Below are 23,666 nucleotides of genomic sequence, written 5' to 3'. Positions count from 1 at the left end.
GCACATAAAAATGAAATTAATCAAAAAGCAGTTGTCTACAAAAGCACGAGAATTTTAGTGCTGAAATAAAAAAGTAGCTCCTTTGCATTTGTTGACTAAGTAGCCAACAGTATTCAAAATCTCGCCAAGAGAACAAGCAAGCAGCTGACTGAACAAACTGTTAGCTGGTTTTAGTGAGCAGTTATCTTCCTCTTCTTCCCCTGTACACAATTCCTTCATATCACAATTTATTTATAGGGAATTTCACTGCACCAAGTAAAGCACAGAAGCAACGTCCACTACTGTCTCATACACAGATTCACTAAACCGGAATACACCTTACAGGCATAATTTTCACACCTTCCTTCACTCCCAACAGTAAAAGCAGGTGTATCTGCATGCCCCAAGCACAGTAAATCTCTATTCGAAAGTAGTGCAAGGAAAAAAAGGGTCACTGTTCCGTCAGCTTGACTTCTTCCATTAAAGAAGGATCCCAAGGAATCTGAAGACATGAGTGCCTCAGCAGCTGAGCGGGAGGACAGGTGCCGACAAGCTCCAAAACTAGAAGCTCCAGAAGATATTCCAAGTATTGAAGTTAATGCAGCAGGTGCTCCAAACTTGATCCTCTTGCAGGGAGACTGAGGAAACAACCACCTACTAGAACCCTATCAGTGGTGTTGGCAAGACCTTGTCCACTCCCCTAACAGCAGTGTTCTGTCTCTTGACGAATCTCCTCGTCCCTGAGATGGCAACCAGTCCAAGAGAGGAGGAAGAAGGTGAAAAGGGAGGATATATTCTTCTTTATTCTCTCTTCAGTTTCAGTAACAGCTTCCAAATTGACTTTAGAACAGGTCTCATTTCATGTCCTGACATGAGACTCACATCTCATGTCAGATCCCATCTCACCCCAGGAGCTCAAAACACCAACCATTTCCCTCCTTGGAACGCTGTAGAAGACAAGACTGGAAAGACACTCAGCAAAGTGCTCACAACGATGCCTACACAAAATAGCAAGATCTGGGACACAAACAAAAAAAAAAAGTGACAGATGTATCTCTGAAATTAAGCTAATAAAATGAAACCCAATTTGGTACTTCTCTACAAAAGCGACTTGGTACAGAACATACCTTTGGAGGATGTTGGATGCCTTAAAGCTACTGAAAGCGTGGAAACCCTCAACATACCGAGTCTGAAGGTGCAAAAAGAAAACTATACCTTTCCTTTCTTTAAAAGTAGCAGAAGAGGGAAGGAAAAAAAAAAAAAAATCAAGTGGCTCTTCTTCTAGGAGCTCCACTTAGTTCATACTGCATCCTGGCCCTCATTTGCCAGGTTCCACAGATGAAGAGACTTGTTATATTTAGTATAAGAATATGGTTAAATCAGGGCATTAGGAAGACTGCAGGGTAGATCACTGTTTTTCTGCCTTCAGGCAGAATATTTTTTTAATCAATCAGCACACCCTGTAGTGAAAACTGAGATTCAAAACTACTGGTTTTGCAAGAAATAAAAATATTATTTAAGAAAATTATCTTTGCCAAAAAGAGCTAGAATTTTTCTGTCAGTCAGCTCGGGCATTCAATCTTCAGCTAGAGAACTTTGCTGTTAAAAATGATCAGAGAGGAATTATTTTTAAACACATAGATGGGAAGCTGTGATTTGTCTACTTAGTTCAGGAAAAAAATACAAAGAAATCTGTTTGAAAATTAGAATAAGAATCTACTGGAAACCTGCTACACAGTTCTCAGGCAACATATGTGGACACCTCCTTCATCCTGCCAACCCTTGGGTCAACAAAGGTCATCATAAACCAATGCTCAAGGCACACAGGCGTGTTCTTAGCTTCTTCCTTCTATCCTGCACAATGAATCTTCCAGCAAGCCAAACTGTCCATCACATACCAGTCAAGCTTCCTCTGTAAGGTTATTATTTCCCATGAGCTCAATTTTTCATTTATGTTTTTTTTCACACAGCGTCTCTAGCAAAAGTATACATCATGTTACACTCTTTTTCCCTCTTTACTACTAACAAGCTGCAATGAAGCTACGAAACATATCTCAGTGGAGACATAGCAGAAGCATAACGGTCTAAGAAGGAAAACACTAGCCCAGACAAACTGGAAAAAGCATGCTAAACCTCTACTGTTTGTCACTAAGTTAAATGACAACGTATTTGGGGAATAAGAAGAAATTTTTAAGTCCAATATGGAATAAGGTAAAAGAAAACACATTGAATGTCCTTCATTATCTGAAATAAATTTAAGTTTGATTTTTATAGTAGAAAAACTCTTAAAAATTAGTTACACTACAGTTCCTATTTAATATGAACAAATATTTCCATATCAGAACATGCATAACATGTAGCAAGAGGAAATCTAAGCTCCTGATAGTACACAGGTGCTTCTTCTTCAGATCAATTTTTTTTCCTAAGGGGGAGGAGGGAAAGCATTCTTCCCCACAAATTAAGTGGCATTTCTTTTGGTGAGAACAGGAGTGATCCCGCAATCTGTCCTTTTGTTAAATTCACTGAAAGTTACACCTTACAAAGCTCAAAGTATAGTACCCTTGCTCGCTCCAGAAGTCATTCTGAGTTCTCTTCCATTATGCCAGCAAACTGTCTGAACTCGCACCTATCATCTCAAGTTTTATGTGGAAAATTGCAGTACCTTATCAAACTTATCTGTTTAGCCAGGCTAAAGAAGTGCCATATCCACTAAGAAACCTGTGGAGAACGCATTCACCATTAATCAGTAATGAATAATACTTTCAACTTGAGCCTGTGGTCACTTATTTACAGCTCTATTACACGTACAATAAGCACTTAACTACTGAAGCTCTTCTTCACTGTCCTGGAATTTTCTTCATGTCAACTCAAATAAAAATTCTCTTTTCCAAATACTGCAGTAAACCAAGATTTACCAACCAACCAACCACCAACCAAGCCACCCCCAACAACTACGTGACTGGTTCTTCCAAGCTTTGGTACCAGCTATGGATGAAATAAAAGTAACCCAGAGCTGAGCACAACTATCACTGTTGGAGCAGATGCACCAACCAAATCTGCTGTTTCAGTCTGTAAGATGCCATTGCCAGGAGTTAAGGATTTTCTGTATATCTACAAATTTTCTTGATTTAGCTTCTCTGTGAATGTATCCTGTTTCCCTATTCTCCCTGCTGCCACCAATCAATGCAGTCCCACGTTCAGGGCAAGAAAACAGTTAAGAAGCACGTAGAAATTAAGCCTGCTCTATCAATGCATTAGGTAGGTTAGGCAGACCTTGTTTAGGGATTCGCCTATGATTAGTTGTTCACAGCATCTTTTTCTATTCATTCCTAATTTGCTTAATTTTAGTAAAACAACTGTGTCAGTCAGAGAAGATAATTGCATTATCTTCACAGTCTCTCAGGCCACATCTATACTGTCTTCAGTAGTGCTGCAGGTGACCTCCTGCAAGGTGTGCAGAATAGCTCACCTCATTCCTTCCAGGCTCACGCTTCTCATGAAGAGCTCACGTTCATACTGTGCATTAATAGGAGCACATCATGGTGTAAGAGTTCTCTCTCACACCTTGATGAGCCCTTCCAACGTGCATGCTAATCCTAATGAGTTTGGATGGGTATAAGGCCTGCTAGGACGTCTTTGGATGACCGGAGTACATCTGGAACAGATCATCTCTGCACTAGGATATAGACTACAGCATTGATTGTACCCCAACAGGAATAATCTAGCTGACAACGAGGCTTCCCCAACAGGGTTTTTTTACTTTGTTTGTTCCAGAGCAAACCCCAGCATGAATTAACACATATGAAGCAGGGATGAGAGGAAGTCTGAGAGTCTGGTACAAAACAGGAAACGAGCTCAACAGGTTAGCCATAGCCACAGACTTGCAGGGTTTTGAATCATATTATCAGAGTTCTGAAATGCATCCTGCTTTTTTCTGCTGACCTCTACCTTGATTTCCCACGTACTTTTGCCTCGTCCTTTGTTCTGGCCATGATTTCTCTATCTTTGCTTATATGGTGTTGTCATCAGCAGCCTCTTCTCACCCTCAGTCCCCCTTTTGAGTGCAGTAGGAGACAGGCTACACTGTGGATGATGAGAAGTCAGGAACGGCTATGCTATTTCACAGCCCCGAGCGAGATACCATGAGCGCCAGTGTCCTGGGATGCCAGCCAAGGGATGCCGCTAAAAAAGCTGCGCCTATCCTAGCCAACCCATAAGCACTAGTAGCTATACTGCTGAGCTGACCCCATGTACCACAGTGTCACAGGAGACACAGGCAATGAGTCAGGCTGTGCCTAAAGGAAACTGGCAGGGTAGCAGATGAACAGGGTTCGGGGCGCTGACTATAAAGATAATGCAATCAAAAGTGGCAACAGTTGGCACTTCTATAAGGGCACATGCTATTCTTACTCATCTTGTTTGGTTCCTCAAACTGCAAATAGCCCATAGCGAGACTACTGGAGGAGTAAGATGTCATTCAGTGTGAACAACAGTAACAGCATGTGTTTTACAGCACTTCCAGAATGCAAGTCAGACCAAGCATAAACAGAGGCAAGGTCATTGTACAATGTTTACTGAAATGGAGCTGTGCCTCCTTTTGCTGGATGCAAATTTTTCCATATATTCCAAACGCTTTACAAATACAATGGGCAACGCCAGTTTTGTTTTCCCAGGGCATCCCATTGCATTATTCCTAACTGAGGATGGCGTAAGTGAAAGCACGCACATTTTGTATTTGAAGATTTCTCCCAAGTGATTGCAATGATGACCCCATTTTTTAAAAATTATTCTCAACTTTCACTCTACACTACTGTAAAAGACAATACACATTTTCATTTAAAAACCTCATAGGAAGCAATTGAAAGAACTGGTTATTTCAACTGGCTTCAAATCAGGCCCCAAGGAGCATGAACGACAGAAGATGAAATATACCCAAGTAACCAAAGAAGCATGTAGGCAATCATTTAAACTAGCAAAATGAAAAGGCTGGAGGGAAGGGACGATACACACATAAAGATAAAAATATGTGTATAACTTAAGCAATTGTAATATACTTGCCAGCTTTGTTCCAATGTCTTGCGGCAGAGCTCTGAATAAAAACAAAGAAATACAAACAAGAAACACAAAGAAATACAATAGACTCCTAAAAATTAAACATAAACTCAATGGAAGATAATGGAAACTTCAAGGACAACTTGTTGTTTGATGTTTTGCATTCATATCAACCTCGCCTACTTTATCTCAGCACTAGATTGCATACATAGATCTAAGGAAAACACAGATAAACGTTCTTTGTCCCACCTTTTACAAGGAGTGGGCTACATACACTGTCTGCACACTTTTTCTTGTTAAATGGCACATGCAAGACAGAATGTCTACCATATTTAAATACAGAATATTCAGACTGATAAAGCTTAAACTGTATCTGTGGCAGCAAGATTATTCTGTGCTCAAGTTACTCCGTGTTCTGCTGCTAACTCTTTACTAAAATTGGTGCCCCATGGCAGTCAAGCAAAAATCTAAATCCCTGTATTAAAGGGTCATAACTCACAGTACGGCTTACTCAGATTACACTGCGATTCATATAGCATAGTTAAAAATTTGCATAGTCAGGATGAATAAGCCAACCGTCCTTAAGTTGATAACCATGGCATCTCTTTGAGGCAGTGTTTCATCTTATGCCTTGTGTCTGGTCAGCTTCTTAAAAGCAGAATAGATGTCCTTGTGCTCAACACTTACTGGTGCCAATAGTAAAAACAGAAATAAAGAGTCAAAGCAAGTTCATCTAAAGTTTTTTCGGCTTTGTAAGACATTAGGATGACCAATTAATGCACAAAGATCTTTCTCTCTTAAAATAAGAAGGCTAAGTACACAAGAAAACTTAGAAGAAGAACACTCACAACAGAAGTATCCTGATTTTCTCTTTTCAGTTTGGATTACGCTTCCTTGACAATTCAAGTGCAGCTGGGGCTGAATTCAGCTTGGTCAGAATAGTACAACACACATACTTTTCTACTCAGGTATCTGGCTTTGCTACTTTCACAGCTAAGATTCCCCAAAAGTATTCTTGACCTACAATTTAAAATATTGCCTTTATAGCACACCTTAGTCGACAAGATTATTTTCTTCTTGCTCAGAAAAACTGCCTGTGGAACTGCCGCTTCTGTTAGAAGTCCGGATTGATACGCAATTCATAAATTCATTTTAAACTAGCCCTAGAAGACTTACTCAGTCTCCATTATTTTTCACTTACTCCTGCTCTATCCTTTAAAAAAGAAACATCAGTTAGTGTGTTATTTGGCTGTAGAAATCGAAGAAAGCATAGGTGGGCTGCAGTAACTAGACTCCTACAGACATGGGTAGCAGGAGCATAAAGAAGTTTAAGGAGTCTACATGACCACCTTACACAGCATTTCTGAATTTAGACCACCATATCTAATCATATTCCAACTTCAGCACCCACTCTCCCATTTAGGGCTATTTTCTTTGATGGGCGGAGCTCAGCATGCAGCCTTGTTATATTTGAAGCTAGACAATGTGCAGTTGTCTATTAATGTTTTTCCGCTGAAAAAGACTGTGCTTAATGGAAAAGGGGTTTGCTTTAGTCCAACCGATTCCTGAGGGAGCGAGCAATTTTTTTTTCTCCTTCACAAGATCTTTTTGGCTTCAAATGTTAATGTAGGTGGTTCTTCACATAAAAAGAGAAAGAGATCTCCTCTCTGCCCATTTCCCAACTGTTTCAGGTCAGCTCTCCATGAAATGTTTTCTTAGACGTGTTATGTAAGCACATCCCAAATAATAAGTGAAAGAGTCAGGCAGACCACTACAGACTTCTTTTTCCATTTCCAGTAGGAGGACTATTTTGCTTTGCATTTTAAATCTGAAAGGGCAGGAATTTAATAAAAATACACAAGGAGAGAACTTTCAGCCACTCAACTGAGATACACAGCACCTTCTATAGGGAAGAAGGCTTGAGTTGAAACTACATTCTAGCACTATCCTACAAATATTAATAAGCATAGGTAGAGGAAAAAGTTCAACTTTCTGAAGTAGGAGTTTGTGTTTCATTTCAGCATTTTCTGACTCAGCCAGACATGGATGGTTATGATACTTCGAATACATCAAGAGTTACCTGACAGAGTGTAGCCTCAACATTATTTGTTGAGATGAGCTATCCAACAGCCTAAAATGTGGAGAAAGAAAACATGATACATGGAATTTTAAACTGTTCCCAGATGGAAAGCGTGATGGGGGTGAAACGCATAGTCTTTAGGAAAGTCGGATGATCGATCAGCAACAGAACTTAAATCCAGTGAGAAGCAGGCTTACTAAATAAAATTCCACTTAAAAGTATATGGATGAGGAAGACAGGTCATGAGAAAGCAGAGTGAAAGCTGCATCGTTACAGGCATGAAATCAATCACCCAGCATTCAAAGATACCGTTAGCACCACAGACGTTTCCAAAAGACCTGAGACATAATAGTAAGCTGCCATAAGCTCACAAAAAAGCTTTTCCATAGCCTTGTTCAAAAAAGGAGAGTTCATCAGAACAAAAAGCCCACCAAATTCAGTTCTCATTTCCTGAGACTTTAGATTGGATGTGGCCTTCGCTTTGTTATTACTATGTTCGTAATAGCATTCCTTCTTGAAGACTAAAGGCCTTCAAGAGGAAGCAGACACTGTTGACACAGATAACAACAAACCGAAGACAGAATGACAGGTAACAATCCCCAGACATGTTACTTATTTAATAAATGGCCTGCCCCACTACTTAACAAGTTATTTGTTACAGAAATTAGTTTCCCCTCTCCCTGGCCATCTTATATCTACCAATCCCCCCTCCATTGACAAATTTTCAGAAATAACCTCCTTTACCTCATCTCCTCTGTTTTACTGACATTACTTTATTATTTTATAGAAAGTAGCAATTTTGTAAATTCACCGACTGTTTCTTTTCGTGTCCCGGTTACGTAGGCGAAACTATTTGTCACAGCATTGCTAACAGCATTCATCTATCCATCATTTCCCTAGCTGTTCCTTATTAATTGTGGTTAAAATAAAATAAATAAATTCAAATATCATGCATACATAGACCCCCTTCCTCCTGAAACGAATATGCTAAGAGAAAGGTGCCCCTCTGTCCTCAACTTCTCTGCTAGAATTAATTCATTAGTCATTATCTTCCCTATTCGAAATTTCCCACATATGCCCTAATGCATATACCTACATATAAGCAAAACTTAAGAGCTGTACACACCTTTGGGTTAGCAGATAATTATGTATTTTGTTTGCTTAGCTTTTAATTTAAACAAACAAAAAAATGGACTACAGGGAAAAATGACCGCAGTAAGCTGCAGTCTTTGAGCTGTCGCTTCTGAACATTTTTGGAGGCGTTCATCTGGTCCTTGAGCCTCCACAGCTCCTTCACTGCTGTGCTATAATTACAGTGCCTTTTGGGATTCACCAGATTCTGCCTCTTGTTTTGCCGCTTTTAAGATACCAGAGCCTTTTAGAAAGAACAGCAGTGAGAATGTGTAACTAGAAGGACTGATTCGTGGGGTTTAGTTTGTTTCTCTGTTAAGGTGGATGGATATTTAAGTATACCTAGGGGGAATTTTAGCTCCCTTTCACACCAAGGCCTCTTGTGCCAGGGGCTAGATATAGTGGGCTAAGGCAAACCCTGTACCCGCAAGCTACGTTCTACCGAGCTCCCACTATATCACTCCATTTTCTAGACGGTTTTACAGGTGCTATTTTGTGACTGCTTTTAAACTTCTCGGGTTTTGTGTTTACTAATGACTCTGCAGTTTACAAAAGCAGGCCTATTCCCTGAAATCAAAAGGGGCCTATGTAACCAAAGTGCAAGCTGGGGGGGGGAGTGGCAGTCACTTATATTTTATTGCAGACACGTTGCGTTTTTGTTTTCTAAAAGATGACGAGCGGACAGCCGTCAACATAAAGGCATTATTACGGAAGAAGCCAAGAAGATAGATAGGGAAGGGGGGGAAAAAAAAAAAAGAAACCTGCAAATCCAGAAAAATAAAGAGCTCATCCACCTCGAAAGCCGTGCTTTGGCTGGAGGCGGGGAAGGGACGAGCTCGCCTGCTCCTCGCCGTGCCCCAGCCCCCGGCGGCAGCCACGGGCGCCACTCACCTTGCCGCAGCCCGGTGGCCCCCAGAGGATGAGGGAGGGGATTTCGTGGGCCTCCAGCAGGGACCGCAGCAGGGTCTGCGCTCCCAGCACCCGCTCCTGCCCCACGTAGTCCCCCAGCGTGTCCGGCCGCAGCTTGTCGGCCAGCGGCTTCCCCTCCAGCTTCTGCGCGATGCTCCCGCCGCTCGGCCCGGCCCGGCGGCCCGCGGCCCGCTCGCCTCCTCCGTCCCCCGGCTCCGCCGCGGCCTCCCGCCCCGCCCCGCGCCTCCCGCCGCCGGCTCCCGGGCTCGGCCCCGCGGCGCCGGCCCCGCGGCCCTTGTGGAAGAGGGAGAAGACGGGGGCAGCGGCCGGGCAGGCCTCCTCCTCCTCCTGCTGCTCGCCCGCCGCCGCCTCCTCCTCCTCGCTGGCCTGCAGGCCGGCGGCCAGGCGCATCCTCTTGCAGGGGGGCGGCCACTCCCGCTCCGCCTCGCCCTCCCCGGCCTGCAAGCACCGGTCCAGGTGCGAGTTGATGTGCGCGCCCGGCAGCTCCCGCAGGCACACGGGGCACTGCACCAGCGGCTCCGCCGCGGCGTCCTCCATCGCCTCCCGCCGCCGCTGCGAGGGCAACGGCGCGGCCGCGGCAGGAAGCGAGGCCGCCGGCGCCCGCAGCCCTTCGGGAGCTGTAGTCCGCCCCGGCCTCCCCAACCCCCCGGCGGAGCGGGCGCCGCTCTCCCTCCTCGCTGCTGCAGGGCAGCGAGCGGTGCTGGCTTCACAGGGGGAGAGGGGGCATTGTGCCTTGTGCCGCCAAATGGAGCCCAACTCCCCGCCTGGGTGCCCTCAGCGTCCCCCCCGCCCTGCGGAGTGGGGCGGGAAGGCCGCCGTGAGCGGGGGCAAACATGGCGCCGGGAGAGCCGCCAGCGGCGTCGGCCTCGGCCTGTGCCTCTGCTGCCCGGCGGTGGGGCAGGCTCCTCGGCGGGGTAGGCCCCTCGGCGAGGGGGCAGCCCCCGGCTAGGGAGATGGCAGCCGGCCGCCCCTTGTCAAGGGATGGGAGATGCCAGGCCGGAAAGCAGGCGTGTTACTCGAGCAGGTCAAAAACTGACAGTAACACGGGAGTGGAAAAATAGTCGCTGGTTCTTCTTCTGGTGTCTCGCTCGATGTGCTGCACGCCGTTTGGAAGCGAAAGAATCCTTCGAAGCCTTCTGGCGATTCCTGTTTAAAAAGATGGCTCTTTGGAAGGGATTAATTCATGGAGGGCACACTGGGAGAGCTGCTCCAGATGCAAGAGTGGCGTCTCTCCACACAGGGCACGCTTTGTACATGCGACTGGCCCCGCTGGGACCCCGGGACTGTCCACATACGTATCTCTTTATAAGACCCCACACCTCACGTCTTTCTCTTTTCTTTTTATCTCGATTATTTTCCTGTGTCATCGTGTACATTTTTGACCCCTAGAAGATAGCCATTTTCCTTTCATCTTCTAGCTTTGTCTTCTTTCTCTATCTCAACATAAGAGGAAAAACCTTTTGCTTCTGAGTTAGGCAGTACCTCCATGGTTTCCTTTGCTGTGATTCCACAGCAACGTAGGCTTTCACAGCTGTTTTTTTTTTTTTTCCTTTTGTACGTTTTCAGCCAGCGCACTGCATGATTGCATGAGAGGCAGAGCTGACTCAGTCAGATTGTACAGCCGGGCATGGGAAACGGCTGTGAAAAGAGTAAGGCCACAGCGACCCTCTTTAGATTGTTTGAAGTGTTGCAAAGTTGCTTCCTCTTCACAACGGTTAAACCAGAATCTGTGTCTGTGGGGTTTATCTGGTCATTTATTGAAATATGTGAAAAACTCCTTTTTAATTGAAGAGATACAAATAAATTCTTTTTTTAAAAGAAAATATTTCTCTTGTGTTACACAGAATGCAGCGCAGATTTGTATTTTATAGAAAAGCATAGTCAGCAGTATAATTAGCATCCTCATTGGCCAGCTGAATCTGACCCACTGGTAATTCTTTCCACGTTACGTTTTGTTTTCTTTCTTAAATTATATATTTAGATTTAATTATATACTATTACATAACAGTTCCCAGCTTGTAAGTTTCAGGTCAGTCTAGAGTCAAGATGTGCTATGCCTGGATCTGTGACGGCAGCAAGCGTGGCCACAATGTAATAGCACCTGTCTTCGTGCTTAAATTTTGAAAATGGCTCATTTGCAAATGGCCAATTGTTGAGAAGAAATTTTTTATTTCAACTCGGGATGGAAGTTGGTGGACTTGGTTTTGAGCAACGTACTTTATGGACTGAAGAGATTATGATCCAAAAACAGAGTGTGGAAGAAAATGGTTGTTTGTGGATTTTTCTGTTTTCCTGATGCCTGTTTGTCTGCCTAGTTCTAGTTCTGAACAGTTCTAAATACGTTTACCTTGTTGTTTACATTTTTATTGTGCACATATAACTTGTGCAGACATACTGGTAGGATTGTATATGTATCCCTTTTGCATATGACTAAGCGAGTTTCTGTGTTTCCATGACATACCTGTGGTTTCGGAGTATGTAACTGTGAAGATGTGATCCATGAAGCGTGCTATTTTGATTGAAGTGAAAGGTTGGCTTTCTGAGGAAGATCCAAGATAAAGCATTTCCCAGGCGTTCAGGGGCGTAAATTAGGCAGGGAAGTTTCACTCTTCTTTTGGGGAAAGAGTGCTCACAACACAATTGAATTTGTTTTTTTCTTTTTAATGAAGTGGGAGACTATGCCTTGTATGCCTTGTGCTACTAGGCCTTGTATTACTCAGTGATGCATGACCAGGAGGGGATTGCTTTCCTGGGGCTGTAGAGGATTTCACTGTGTGCACCACAAAAACTATCTGTAGTTGAGCTTATTGTTTCAAGGAAATACTAAGGTAATAATGGGAGGGAGGGCAAAAACATTTGAACTAAATCCTAGTCTCTGCTTGGTAACTGAGCACAGTAATGCCTTCAGGCTTGCCATCCCATTAATATTTTCCCAGCTAACTCACCCATCGGTCAGCCTGACAGAACAACATGCCCTTTCAATAGGACATGTCATTCTCCTTAGATGGATGGCTACATTTGGTGATCATACCCTAGAGAACGATGTGCTCTTTGAAGAAGTATGGAGGGCCTGAATCAACTTTCCCTTGTTGAAGTCATGTCAAGCCAGAAGTGGTCTTCACAGCCAGGTAGCTCTAAAACACTTTATGGGCTTTGAGTAACTGGAGACATGGAGGCAGAGGGAGGGAATCTGGAAACCTCGACTAATTTTTCTAACAACTTTGAAATGTGTTCCATCATCCCTTCATATGGACTAGGTCAAAGGCTCTATAAAACAGCTCGAGGGTTATACTGAGTTCTTATATTATGTCTCCTGCAATTGTTTGTTTGCTTAACAAAACTGGAACCCCTTGCCATGAGGATGTGGAGAGGAAAAAACTCTAAAAAAGCCCTTTCTCCTGGAAGGCAGAGAAAGGGATGTCAGAGCCATGAGAGCTAGTAATGGAGGCTGGAAGGAGAAGACCTGCCATTTTTACATACTAAGTGTGAGACTCGTGCGCCTGATGAATGTCTCGCAGTCACACGCTGGTGTCCCTGCATCACACAGACGAGCAGGGTGGCTCTAGAATGTCTCTCACGCTCTGAGCCCTCGCATGCCCGTGGATCTGTGAGGGGCTGACACATGGTGGCAAAAAGAAGAAAGGCTGTGAATGTGTGCTCTAGTAGGCAGTGTTTGTACAGCTTCACGGGACCCTGATGCTCCAGGTGCCTGGAAAACTGGCTCATTTGTAAGCTGCAGCCTTGCACTATAGGTCCTTTGCTGTCCTGTGACTTATAAATACGACCATTAGCATGCCACCTGCTGTATCACATGCGATATCATGTGGCATGTAACATCTGGGACGAGCCTGGAGGTCTAAGTGTGGGCAGTGCAAAATCAGTTGAGGTAAGTTTAATCTGTTGCATCTGCACAGATATGGGGTTAAAATACAATGAAGAGTGTTTTCTATTAGAGGGTAATCAGGTGAAAATAACTTATTTGATTGGGTTTCTGGTTGTATGCTGAAAGCTGTTTCTCTGTGCTGCTAATGACTGTAAAGTTGTGTATGCATTCCTAGTTATACCATATAGTTTATAGTATTTATGCAAGTTAAAACAATAAACCATGAGCTGTGTAATGAGGTTGACCAGATTCAGCTTTCCTGAGCTAAAGCGGTAGCTAGCACAGTACTTTTGTAGCTCGTTTTCCAGTACGGTGAAGCAAGGGTTGCAATAATAATAGTGAAAACATTTTCCCCTTGTATTTCCTGGGCCTACGCTGAGTGTCCTCCCTTTGCTTGCTAAGCGAAATTTTAGAATAGTTTCTCCTACTCTTTCAAAATTAATTGTGCAAAAGGACATATTTTCCATATGTAACCAAGTAATATTTAGGGGAAGAAATGACTGCGCTGGAATAAAAGCTCTTCTACAGAGAATTAATTAAAACCAGTAACCAGAGACCAGCTTGACCTGCAATAGCTTTCTAGACAATATTACTTTTAGACAAGCCTTGGTGATCTTACAATATGTAAGTACTGAAAACAGCGAGGGCCTACAGCAGGAAAGAGCCTAGCTGAAGAATGTGCTCTTATACAGCATTTAGCAGAGGGGCTGAGATGATGTTCATTTTGGCAATCATCTGTTTACATGGTATAGGATAATGGAAAGAGAAGGACTGTGTTAAACCACTTTAATTACTAAAATTTCAGTGGACTTAGTAACAGGGTACTCAAATGACTCAAATGTCACTTGCTGAAATGGCAACAGAGAGAAAACACATCTGAGCAATGTGGAACCACTGAAGTGGTTAAAAAGTGGGTAATGATCCATCAGCAAGGAAGGTCTCCCAGCAACAGTGATATATTGATTTGTTAGAGCTAAATAGTTGTTACGAACAACTCAAATTACATCAGTCTTGTAGACCATTTGAATTATCTAGAGTTAAACATAGACAAATGGGTTGAGTGCCATCTGTTAACAGCTAGTGCTGTTAACTCTGTATTTGCATATTTATTCAGAATATATAAAGAGGTACTTAAAAACTGCAACAGTGACAGTTTTCTAAACTAAAATGCATGAATAACATTGATGCTTCTTATTTATCTGTCTTTTGTACAGACAAGAAAAAGGAGAAGTCAGAAGTTACGAGTGTTCGCTGGTTTACGAATCTAAGATGGAGAGGAAAAAAGACAGTAACTTAACTGAGCACAGTATGAAGCTAATTAAGATTAACAGGCTGGAAGAAATCAATGCACGATACAACAGTAACAGGCTGGAAAAAACAGCCTTTTTTCAGAGCGTGGAAAAAGTGGAGAGGACTAGAAGCTTTCAGGAAGACAAATTCAGTGAATCAAATGCTGGAACAGAAGATGAAGAGGTAACTAGCTAACTGTATAGTTAATGTTGTCTTCCCACAAGCACTCCCCTTTTCTTCTTTCAGCAAGTTAGAGAGTTTACTATGTTCATCTGCCAATGTAGTTGAACTTTGCGTTATTATCCGTGCAAATGTACTGCAGCTGTGAGAGAGGTCAACGTATTTTAATCTTTTGGATTCATAGAAGCAAGCACGTCTTTATTCTGGAGTTTATTTACAGCTGGCCTTATATTCAGAAGTTCTAAAGAAGTTGCGTGGTTCTGTATCTGTTAAAAATCAATAGTTAAATATGGATTTCACGGGTTTCATATTTTGAAAGCATTGGTCCTATCTAACAGCACTGAACTTAGTGGGGACTGCCTGAATCCAATGAATAGAGCAGATTTCCCCGAGGGACTAAGGCAGCTTTATGCTTTGCCGTCCATTAATACCGCCTGGTGCAGGGCACAGTTCCACACTATGTGCCATGCTTGCCTGGCTGAGCAGTTGTACTGTGTAGCTCTGTGCTGCATCTGTCACCAGTGGGAATGGCATTGGGTGCCATAGTATGTGGTCCCTGGCAGGAAAATGACTCTGTATTCAACCGAAGTGTGTTTAGAAATAGCAAAGCATTTCCTAATATTATGCTTTTTCAAAGGGAAAGTCTAGAGGAGCCACTATTTGTCATTTAGACAAGAACTGAAGAAAAGTGTGTGCAGCAATGCAATCAGAAATTAATCTTACAGATCAGTTTCTAAAAAGGCTTGAAGAAAAACTTGTGCTGTGGCTGTTGTCTGTGCTGATACAGTAGAGAAGATTTTCAAGTATACTGGATATTTTCGTATTCAGATGATACCCTGAAGCATTGGTGTAAAGTAAATTTCATGATGTTTTGATCTGTATTCAAAAGAGTTCAAGGAGTTGAATTTTTGATTATGTATTTCTTAATTTGTTGGGTCATTTTTGTACAAAATTCTTCCAGTCTTTGTAAACTGCCACAGTTCTTACTCTTTTGGAGAAAGAAAATGAGCTGTATATTAAAACAAACCAAAGCAAACAAGACACAGTCTCATTTAGTGCTGCAGTGAAAATGAGAGTTAAAAAATATTTGGGGTGTTCAAGGTTGTTACAGGCTCTTTTAAGTCAGGTTTCTTTCAGTGTAAAAAATAACAACTTGTCCAGGTAAGAAAATAAAAACTAGGATCACTGCTGTATATGTAGCTCTTCATATTCCTTTGAATCTTGTGTCTTTAAGGGAAGGAAAAAGGAATTAAGCCTGAATCTTCATTCATAGCTACCAGAGCTGCTTTGCCTATCTTAACTTTCTTAGTCTGATGACAAATTGCAGATAGTAGCTGGGGTGGTACAAGATTTTTTTTGCATTTTTGGTGCAAAAAATCCCTAACCCATTGCCTTGATGTTTGCTTCTTCTGTCCGGTGATTGGAATTGGCTCTTTGTTAGGAGTGCTGTACGAAAAGGCAGGAAGAGTTTGGAGGTACGCTAGAAAAGATGTAAGCGGATACAGACTTAGAATAGGAACAGCTAGTTGGTAAGCTAGAGAAGTAGATTTCTGTATTCCCATTTTAGCTGATCATTCTCCTGGAGACAAAGCTTGAAAGGTGAAAGGCAGTCTAACTGAACTCTGGTAACATACCAGAAGATCACTGGAGTGAAGTTCTAGATGCATAAGCATTAGCTATGTTTCTTTTACACTCGCAAGCTTAGAAGTTAATTGCAAAGCTTACCTTTCATACAAAATTTTCAGGCATGTCTCAGTGAGATAGAATACTGGCTAGGGCCCTAGCTGTCAGTGCTGGTGGAAAGGAAAACCGACACTGTACTGTGATAGGTCTGCTTGCCTGACAAAAAGTTTTATTATACTGATTGGGGAAGGGAGGAAAGAAAATTGTGCTGGCAGGAAATACAGTAAACTTTGCTCAGGTGTGTGTATTTACATACGTATCTTGTGGGCATTTGCACATAATTTCTGTGGATCAAGTCCTGCTAACTTTGAAAGCAATGACAAAACATCCATTCACTTCAATGGGTATGGGTTATAACTCAAAGAGACCATCCAGCACAGGGTGGTCAAAGGGTGTGCTTCGTTGAAGAAATTAATGCTCTCTGAGGCAAATTAGTTACAATTACAGAAGACAATGACTTTCCTTCCCAAAACAACTATTTTTCTAGATTTTTCTTCCTAAAATAAGCTAACACAATTTTCATCTTTCAGTGCATTGTATTCTTGCAAAACCAAAAACCTAATCTAAAAAAAAGACTCTCCAGAACCATTAAAACACAGCTATGGAAAGCAAACCCACCAACTGTTGACCATCAGTCATATATAATAACTTTAAGGTATAGTGTATGTCTAGGTATCGTCAAGAAGCTGTGGTGTTGCAGTCCTCCAGATGGTACTCTTTGCCACGCTAGCTCCCCACCAGGACCATTTACCGTTGGAGAAGATGAATCAAAATAACTCATCAGAAAACTGCTCTTTATCCCGATTTACATGTTTTTTATTTAGAATGTCCTGTTGCCTCGCATTTGCACAGTTAGTGGCATATGTGTCTATATCTCAGCTAGGTTCTGTCTTCAGGAACAAACACGAAGTTTCACTTCAGGTGATACATTCGTAAGTGAAAGGCATTTTGTTTTACAGAAACAGTTTCTATGTCTGAGAATAGATGAAAAAAAATCCAGGTCTGTTCTTGATCCGTTGCACTGCATAGCCATACCAAGTGGTTGTGCTGGTTGAAGGGACAGGAGGGCACAGAGTAGGAACAAGCAGCTGTGAGAAGGCGAGACCACATCTTTTGGCAGCAACACCAGCTTATATGAATGAAAATTGATTGTGAAACTACTGCACAATTTACCCAGCTGCATCAACTCCCTAGCTAGATGGCTCAGCCAAAGCTATGTTGTCTTTGTGAACAAACCTGCAGTTTATTCCTTCTGGCTCTTATCTGGTTAATGATGGGTGGTTAACGATGGATGTGGGAACGGAGTTCAAATTGTTCAATTTTAAATCACCATCCAAAATGAGGGCACCAATCCTCCCTCCCTAATGACAGAACAGTTTAAATGCTGTAGAATTGTTTTCTTTAGGGTTAATGCAGCTTGGGTCTTTTCTATTAATGATGTTCTACTGAAGCTGCTAGTCTTGTATTTCGAAAGTTCATAACAATAAAGCCACCCATGGTGGATAATAATTAAATAACCACTTTGTTTAGGAAAGCAGTATTAAATAAACATTTGATGAAAGCTAAACCTGGTCTTAAGCCATGCTTCAAAGCTTTCTAAACTCTGGCATACAACTCAGGGGAACTGATTTGAAAGTCAAGGCCTCTCCGCAAAGGTAATACTGCTACTCTTAAAGTGCTCGCAATCTAGAGAGCTACAACTACGACTGCAGTTCTTGTGATTGAAGCTGTTACTAGTCCACAGTCTAACTGTAGGTTTTCTTATCATTTGCATATACAAGGCTTGGCCACTGTCTTGATTTGCCATCCATCTCCCTTGCTTATTTGCTATTCGGTGCCAGTACAGTGTTCATTTGGGCAATATGCTATGACAGTAGAGGTGCCACCTATGCAGCTGCATGATTAAGCTTTCCCTTGGAGGTGTAAGTGTTGTGAAGGACCTTTAGCAAGAGATCAGATATAGCTGAATTACTCTGGGTAATGAGTTACTAGCTGTCCACTGAGCCCTGGCAACTGATTGTTTGCACACTCATAGTGTGCTGCAAAATGGAAAGAAAAGGCATTGGTAAAAGGCCTTGATTTAAATATTTTTTTACTCAGATTTTACCTATTGCCTTACATGTACAGATGTGTACAGTCAGTTACTGCAGTTCAATTTATAAGCTGGAATGTATTAAACTTGTTTAAGCACAGTGTTCTGTACCAGAAGAAAGTTTCTCCCATTATGAGTAAATATGAATGTGAATCCTAACATTTGCTAATAATGTGACTGTATCATTTGCAAATTATTACTGTATAAACAATAACTCTGCTACCCTTGCTATCCTCCTTGCAAGAATGGAAGTGGCAGGAACCAGAGCTGCTATTTCCTCACTGCCATACTTCAGGGCTGCTTAGCCCCAGGCTTCTAAGGAAATAGAACAACAAAGATTAAAGAAGATTAAAACTCCCATTAGCTAGGTTTATTTGAATAGAGAGTTAGTATGTCAGTTCCTTACAAAAAAGCTCTAGAAATATTTGGAGTGCTTTCAGGACAGGTATTTTGTTCCTTGATAATTTTTTTTGAAGTAGAAAATATACTTCTTAGCATTTTTGTGAAAAAATAGAACTGAAAAGTTTTTTTTTAATCCTTTGTTTTTTAAGAGGACTTTAACATTTCTTTAGTTGGCAATGTAATTTTCCATGGAAAAATACTCCTTTGATGAAATTTTGAAAACAGTTTAAAGCCTATTAATTATTTAGCCCAGCTGGCACTGTTGGATATACTCAGTATTTGATGTTCAGTGGTCTGTTAAGCTAGGCCTGGAGGTGGCAGGTTGTACTCTTACTCCTTGTCTCCAGTCAGAATATTATTATCGTTCTTTCAGCCTTCTTTCTCCCTGTTGACCACCACCACAGTTTCTCTAGGTTATTTTCTCTGCAGTCTCTGCAGAGTAAAGAGGAAATGGCCTTAGTGGTAATGATACCTTTACCTTCCTAAACATTCCTTCCTTCCCTACATTCCTTTCTCCAGGGGAAGCCATACTCCTGGCAATATTTCAAAAAAGGAGCAAAATGGTCGTCATTGCACAATTTAACCAAACGCAACTTTGTCCACCCACAAATGCTGTTCAAGATACTAGGTCTAAATATTTTGACAGAAAACTATTCATTATTTTACCATAATAATGACACTCTGAACAAAATCCTGCAAAGGATTCTATATATTTGCAGTGAGACTTCTTAACTAGTGAAAAAGAGATCAAAAATTGCAAGGCTTCCTTCAGCCGTGAAATCAAAGCACGTGTCAAAAGTCTGGCTTGGTGTAGATCAGAAAAAGATAAGTCGTCTTCAGCCAAGTTGAGGCCTAATTCTTTTCCCAGGCTCCTTTTCAACTTGCTTGAAGTTCTGTCATCAGGCATCACATTACCACGCTCAGCCTGGTAAAGCCTTACAAAATACCATTTCTGCAATACACTCTTCATGTCACAAGTTCATGGTAGTCTGTTGTCATGTGTCTGTGTGCGATTCCATGATTTTAGGCAGTTTTATTTTACTTGATGCCCCCAGTTCCCATACTTGTGAGGCTAACATGGGGATCTTAGAAAGACAGGACTATGAAGCTTTCCTGATTGTAAATAAACAACTCCCACCACGTAACGACTACATAATAACTCAAAATGTGACCTGAGGGTGCTTTAACTCTCAGATGCTAGCAGATGACAAAGGAAAGGATGACAGTAATTATAATTTTTAATCTCTTGATTTTTCAAATAATGCCATATTTTTTGTAGTTTGTTTTGTGAATTTGTAGTACATAAGATTTCTAGTTCTCAAGTTGTTTGCCCATAGCCAGAGGAAGAGTGTTAAATTCCTTGTGTGTTCACCTCTGATCATATAAATACTCAGTCAGAGGAGACAGTTTCTTCACACTGCTTCATCTTTCATCATGACATTGGTACTCCATAATTATGGGTACCTGCTACATAGAACCGGTATTTAATCGTTATAGACAGTCAACCATGACAACACCCTTTCTTCCTCAGATGTTTAGTTTTCTATCTCTAGAAGTAAAACTGATTTTTTGTGGCTTATTATGGAGCTCGTAACAGGATCTTTTATTAAAGTTGCTTACCATTTCCAGTTTTAAGATCCTATTTTCAGTTGTTTATAGATTTGCTAGGCTTTGACTGCTTGAGCCAGAATTTCCCACACTGAGTTTACCTCACACAGAATTGCCTGGGAAAATTTAGCAAAAGCTGTCTGTTTCTGGAAATTTTAGGGGAAGTACGTTGTCTTGAAAATCTCTCATCCATTTGGTTGAAGTGATCCAGCACGTCCATCCTTTGGATCAAGAACTTCATAGTTGGTAGGCAAGGTGATACTGAATAAGAGATGAGGAGACAGAAGAACTTCTCTGTGCATTGTGATGTTTTGCGTTTGAGGGCAATAGAGATAGACTGTAAACACAGGAAAAGAAGGGACCACAGACAGTAATGCTGCATCATTTCAAAGTTACCTTCCTGTGCATGTGCACTATGATGATTTTTAAAGGATTGCCTTGAATTTTGCTCTTTGGGTAATTTTTTTTTTTTCTTTTCTTGCCTATTAAAAGGAAGGAAAAAAAAAGAGAGATCCAGTAGATGACCTGTTGACCAGTGGCCTGAACTACTAACTGCAAGGGGATTGCGCTAATAGTTTGCTTTCATTTGAGAAGTTCTGAGATGGCAGAATAATTACCTTTCAAGCCCGTGCTGTACCCATCTCATGTAGATCCCTGCACCTGTTTCATGCTTGTCAGTAGGCCATAACTTCTTTTCCTTATAGGTTCAGGGAATGCGTTGAAGTATGAGACAGGATCCTGCTGCATATCCATGCCTTCTCTAGCTAGGTGGTACTTGTGGAGCTGGGGAGGGTTTTGAGGGTGACTGCCAAATTGCATCCACTAGACCAGGAGACCAAAGTTAATCAGTTGGTTAAAAATAAAGGGATGAATCAAGCCCTGCAAAGAAATGCTACCCGGATTGCAGGTAGCTTCTGCCTTTTGGCTTCATATTTCTGGCACAGATTATGGACTGTGTTACGCTGTGGAAGAAAGACAGCGATCCCTGCATCTGGAAATACACAGGTAGTAGACATACTTTTAATAAGATAGATATGGTTCATTGATCAGTATTGTTATTATGTAACTGGGCAAATGCTGCTTGCAGTTAGAATGTGCATTTGGATTTAGCTTTCAACCTGTGTTTTCTTTCAGGGAGTTGGGGAAAAAAAAGACATTTTTCCCTTGGACCATATTCTTCTCTTTTATGAGAGAAGTAAATCTTAGACAGTTGCTGATGTGCTTCTCGGAAAGGTGCATCTCTCTCCCATCAGAGTGCTTTGTCTTGCCATTAAAACATTATCCATCCTCTAGTGACCTCTGCTGGGTGCAGTACAAAGGTTTGCTTGAAGTCTACCCTCTTTGGCCGCTGTGGGAATGAGCTAGCCAGCCTCTCTTGCTATGCGACTCTGAGATCCCCAGTAAGGATAATGTCCATTATTTTCCTGTTGTCAAGTGAGCACAGCATCATCTTCCCTAAGAACAAGCAGTTAATTGTTTTGAGTGGTTTGTTATTGCATCATTAGGTGTTGCAGTCAAAGACAGTATGTATGTTTGCTCTGTTTGTGGTGTTCTACAGTGCAGTGATGACCATTCTTGTTTTAACTCAGGAACTTTTAGGAGAATTCCTAGCAGGAAACGTTGCTTCAACAAAAAGAAATATATGACTATAGAAAGACAAAAAGGAAGACGATTATTCTGAAGTAGCTTCGAGGATGTAGATTGCAGGAATGGTTAGATTTTTGCTTAGGGTGCTGCCCATGTTGAAATTCTTTTTGGAATAAATTCATCCACAGAATCTCAGAAATGATTTCATGTAAAGGGTTTGAGTTCTGGATTGTCTGCAACCTCACTTTTGCATATTCTTCTAGTACTGTGAGCCAAAAGAGCCATGACTGTGTGAATACAACAGGATTTTTTACATTTTGTGTGGGGAGTTCAAAGGCAGTGCTAAGGAGGATAATTTAATATTAGTATGTATATCAGCACTCAAGATTAATATATTTCGTAAAGAAATAGAAGCAAGCCAAAACATAACTTAGAAGTCTTTATAAACATTTTGTGATAACCCGAGAGGCTCTTTATGTGAGTCTTCTAAGTCATTACCAAAATTAGTCTGTCAGTCAAAGTTAATAAGAACAAAAAAGCTGGACTTCCTTAAGGTTTTTGATGATGTTTCCATTTACACTGATTCTGCTTCTATGACTTCCAGAGATGGATAGATAAACAGAAAGAAAGAAAAGAAATAAAAAATTAAGGAGATGCTGAAAAAGTAAAAATATATGTTAAAATGTCTTTATGTGGTTAATTTGGTAAAGTGCTAGTTACTGAATGATGATTTTTTTGAAACATTCACATTAGGTAATGAACTCTCACTGTGTGCATTCTTCAATCAACTCGATAAAAGAGGAAGAACTAGCTTTTCAATATCGTACTGTCAGAGAATGTTATCCATGATATATAGCTCTGCTGAATCTAAGGTTCAGTCACATTCAATTACTGCAGTCAGTAACAGTGTAGAATTGCACATTGCATGCAACACAGTCAAGCAAGAGTAGTAAAGAGAAGACAAGCTCTTAATATGCATGTCAATAACATTGTAGCACTTTGATCCGTATGGAATGTGGCTTCTGTAGATTCACTGGCAAATAAATCAAGTCTGTGGATGGTGATTTGCAGTTTGTCTCTGATGCAATCTGAAACTTTTATTTCACTTGGAGGTGAGGTTGCAAAAAGATTCACTTTTTCCTTTATACTTAACTTTAACTAAAAGTGTACATTTTGTTCTTAGGTAAATTGTAGTATTTAAGAAAAACAGCTTCATTTCAATCTACTCTCCTGTTTATTGCACTTCTATTGCTTTGCTGATGTAAATTCGTTTTCCAGTTTCTAAGACATTTCTAAGGCTAGTGTATTAATTGGTATTTGTCATCAAGAGCACTGTATCTGTTGTGCTGCAAAAGAAACTGATTTAAAAAGATCTTGTGTTAAGACCGTTTAGTCCTTATCTGAGCTAAGGTATTCTTTTCCTGAATTTTGAGATAGTCAGTGAGTGCTTGAGCTCTTCGTCAGTTTTGTTGCATACATTTTGAATCCACTTCTGAAATTCAGAGTGGTAACATCTGTCAGACATCTGTGTTTTGCTTGCTTTGCATCTTACCTTGCCTTTGTCTTTTGAGTTAAAAAAAGATCTCATATGAAGTGCAAGGTTGACAGACTATCTCCTGAGTCCTCATACCTGAGAAGTAGCATGGGCTCAGAAGTATTTCAAAAGCAGGGCAAGCTCCCTTGCCAGGAACTGGCAGTAGGACTGTGCACATTCAGGGACTCATGGATAATAGGAATCCTTGGCTTTGGGAGGAAATGAGCCAGCATCA

The 23,666-nt window shown here is 41.4% G+C and overlaps 2 protein-coding genes across 3 annotated transcripts in view; one reads left to right on the top strand and one right to left on the bottom strand.

Moving 5' to 3' along the window:
* WRNIP1 (WRN helicase interacting protein 1) overlaps positions 1 to 10,893 on the bottom strand; it is a 29,091-nt gene extending 18,198 nt beyond the window's left edge. Inside the window, exon 1 of the mRNA XM_068932003.1 lies at positions 9,134 to 10,893. Coding sequence (XP_068788104.1) covers positions 9,134 to 9,709 — 576 coding nt within the window. The 5' untranslated portion in view covers positions 9,710 to 10,893. The remainder of the gene's footprint in view (positions 1 to 9,133) is intronic.
* MYLK4 (myosin light chain kinase family member 4) overlaps positions 1 to 23,666 on the top strand; it is an 88,364-nt gene that overhangs the window by 1,788 nt on the left and 62,910 nt on the right. For both annotated transcript variants that reach the window (XM_068932001.1, XM_068932000.1), the window contains exon 2: positions 14,270 to 14,528. In XM_068932001.1, the coding sequence (XP_068788102.1) occupies positions 14,270 to 14,528 (259 nt within the window). The remainder of the gene's footprint in view (positions 1 to 14,269; positions 14,529 to 23,666) is intronic.

The sequence above is a fragment of the Struthio camelus genome, chromosome 2 (assembly GCF_040807025.1).
Source record: "Struthio camelus isolate bStrCam1 chromosome 2, bStrCam1.hap1, whole genome shotgun sequence".
NCBI classification, from domain to species: domain Eukaryota; kingdom Metazoa; phylum Chordata; class Aves; order Struthioniformes; family Struthionidae; genus Struthio; species Struthio camelus.
The sequence above is the reverse complement of the archived record's forward strand: the minus strand, read 5'-3'. Positions and strand labels throughout refer to the sequence as shown.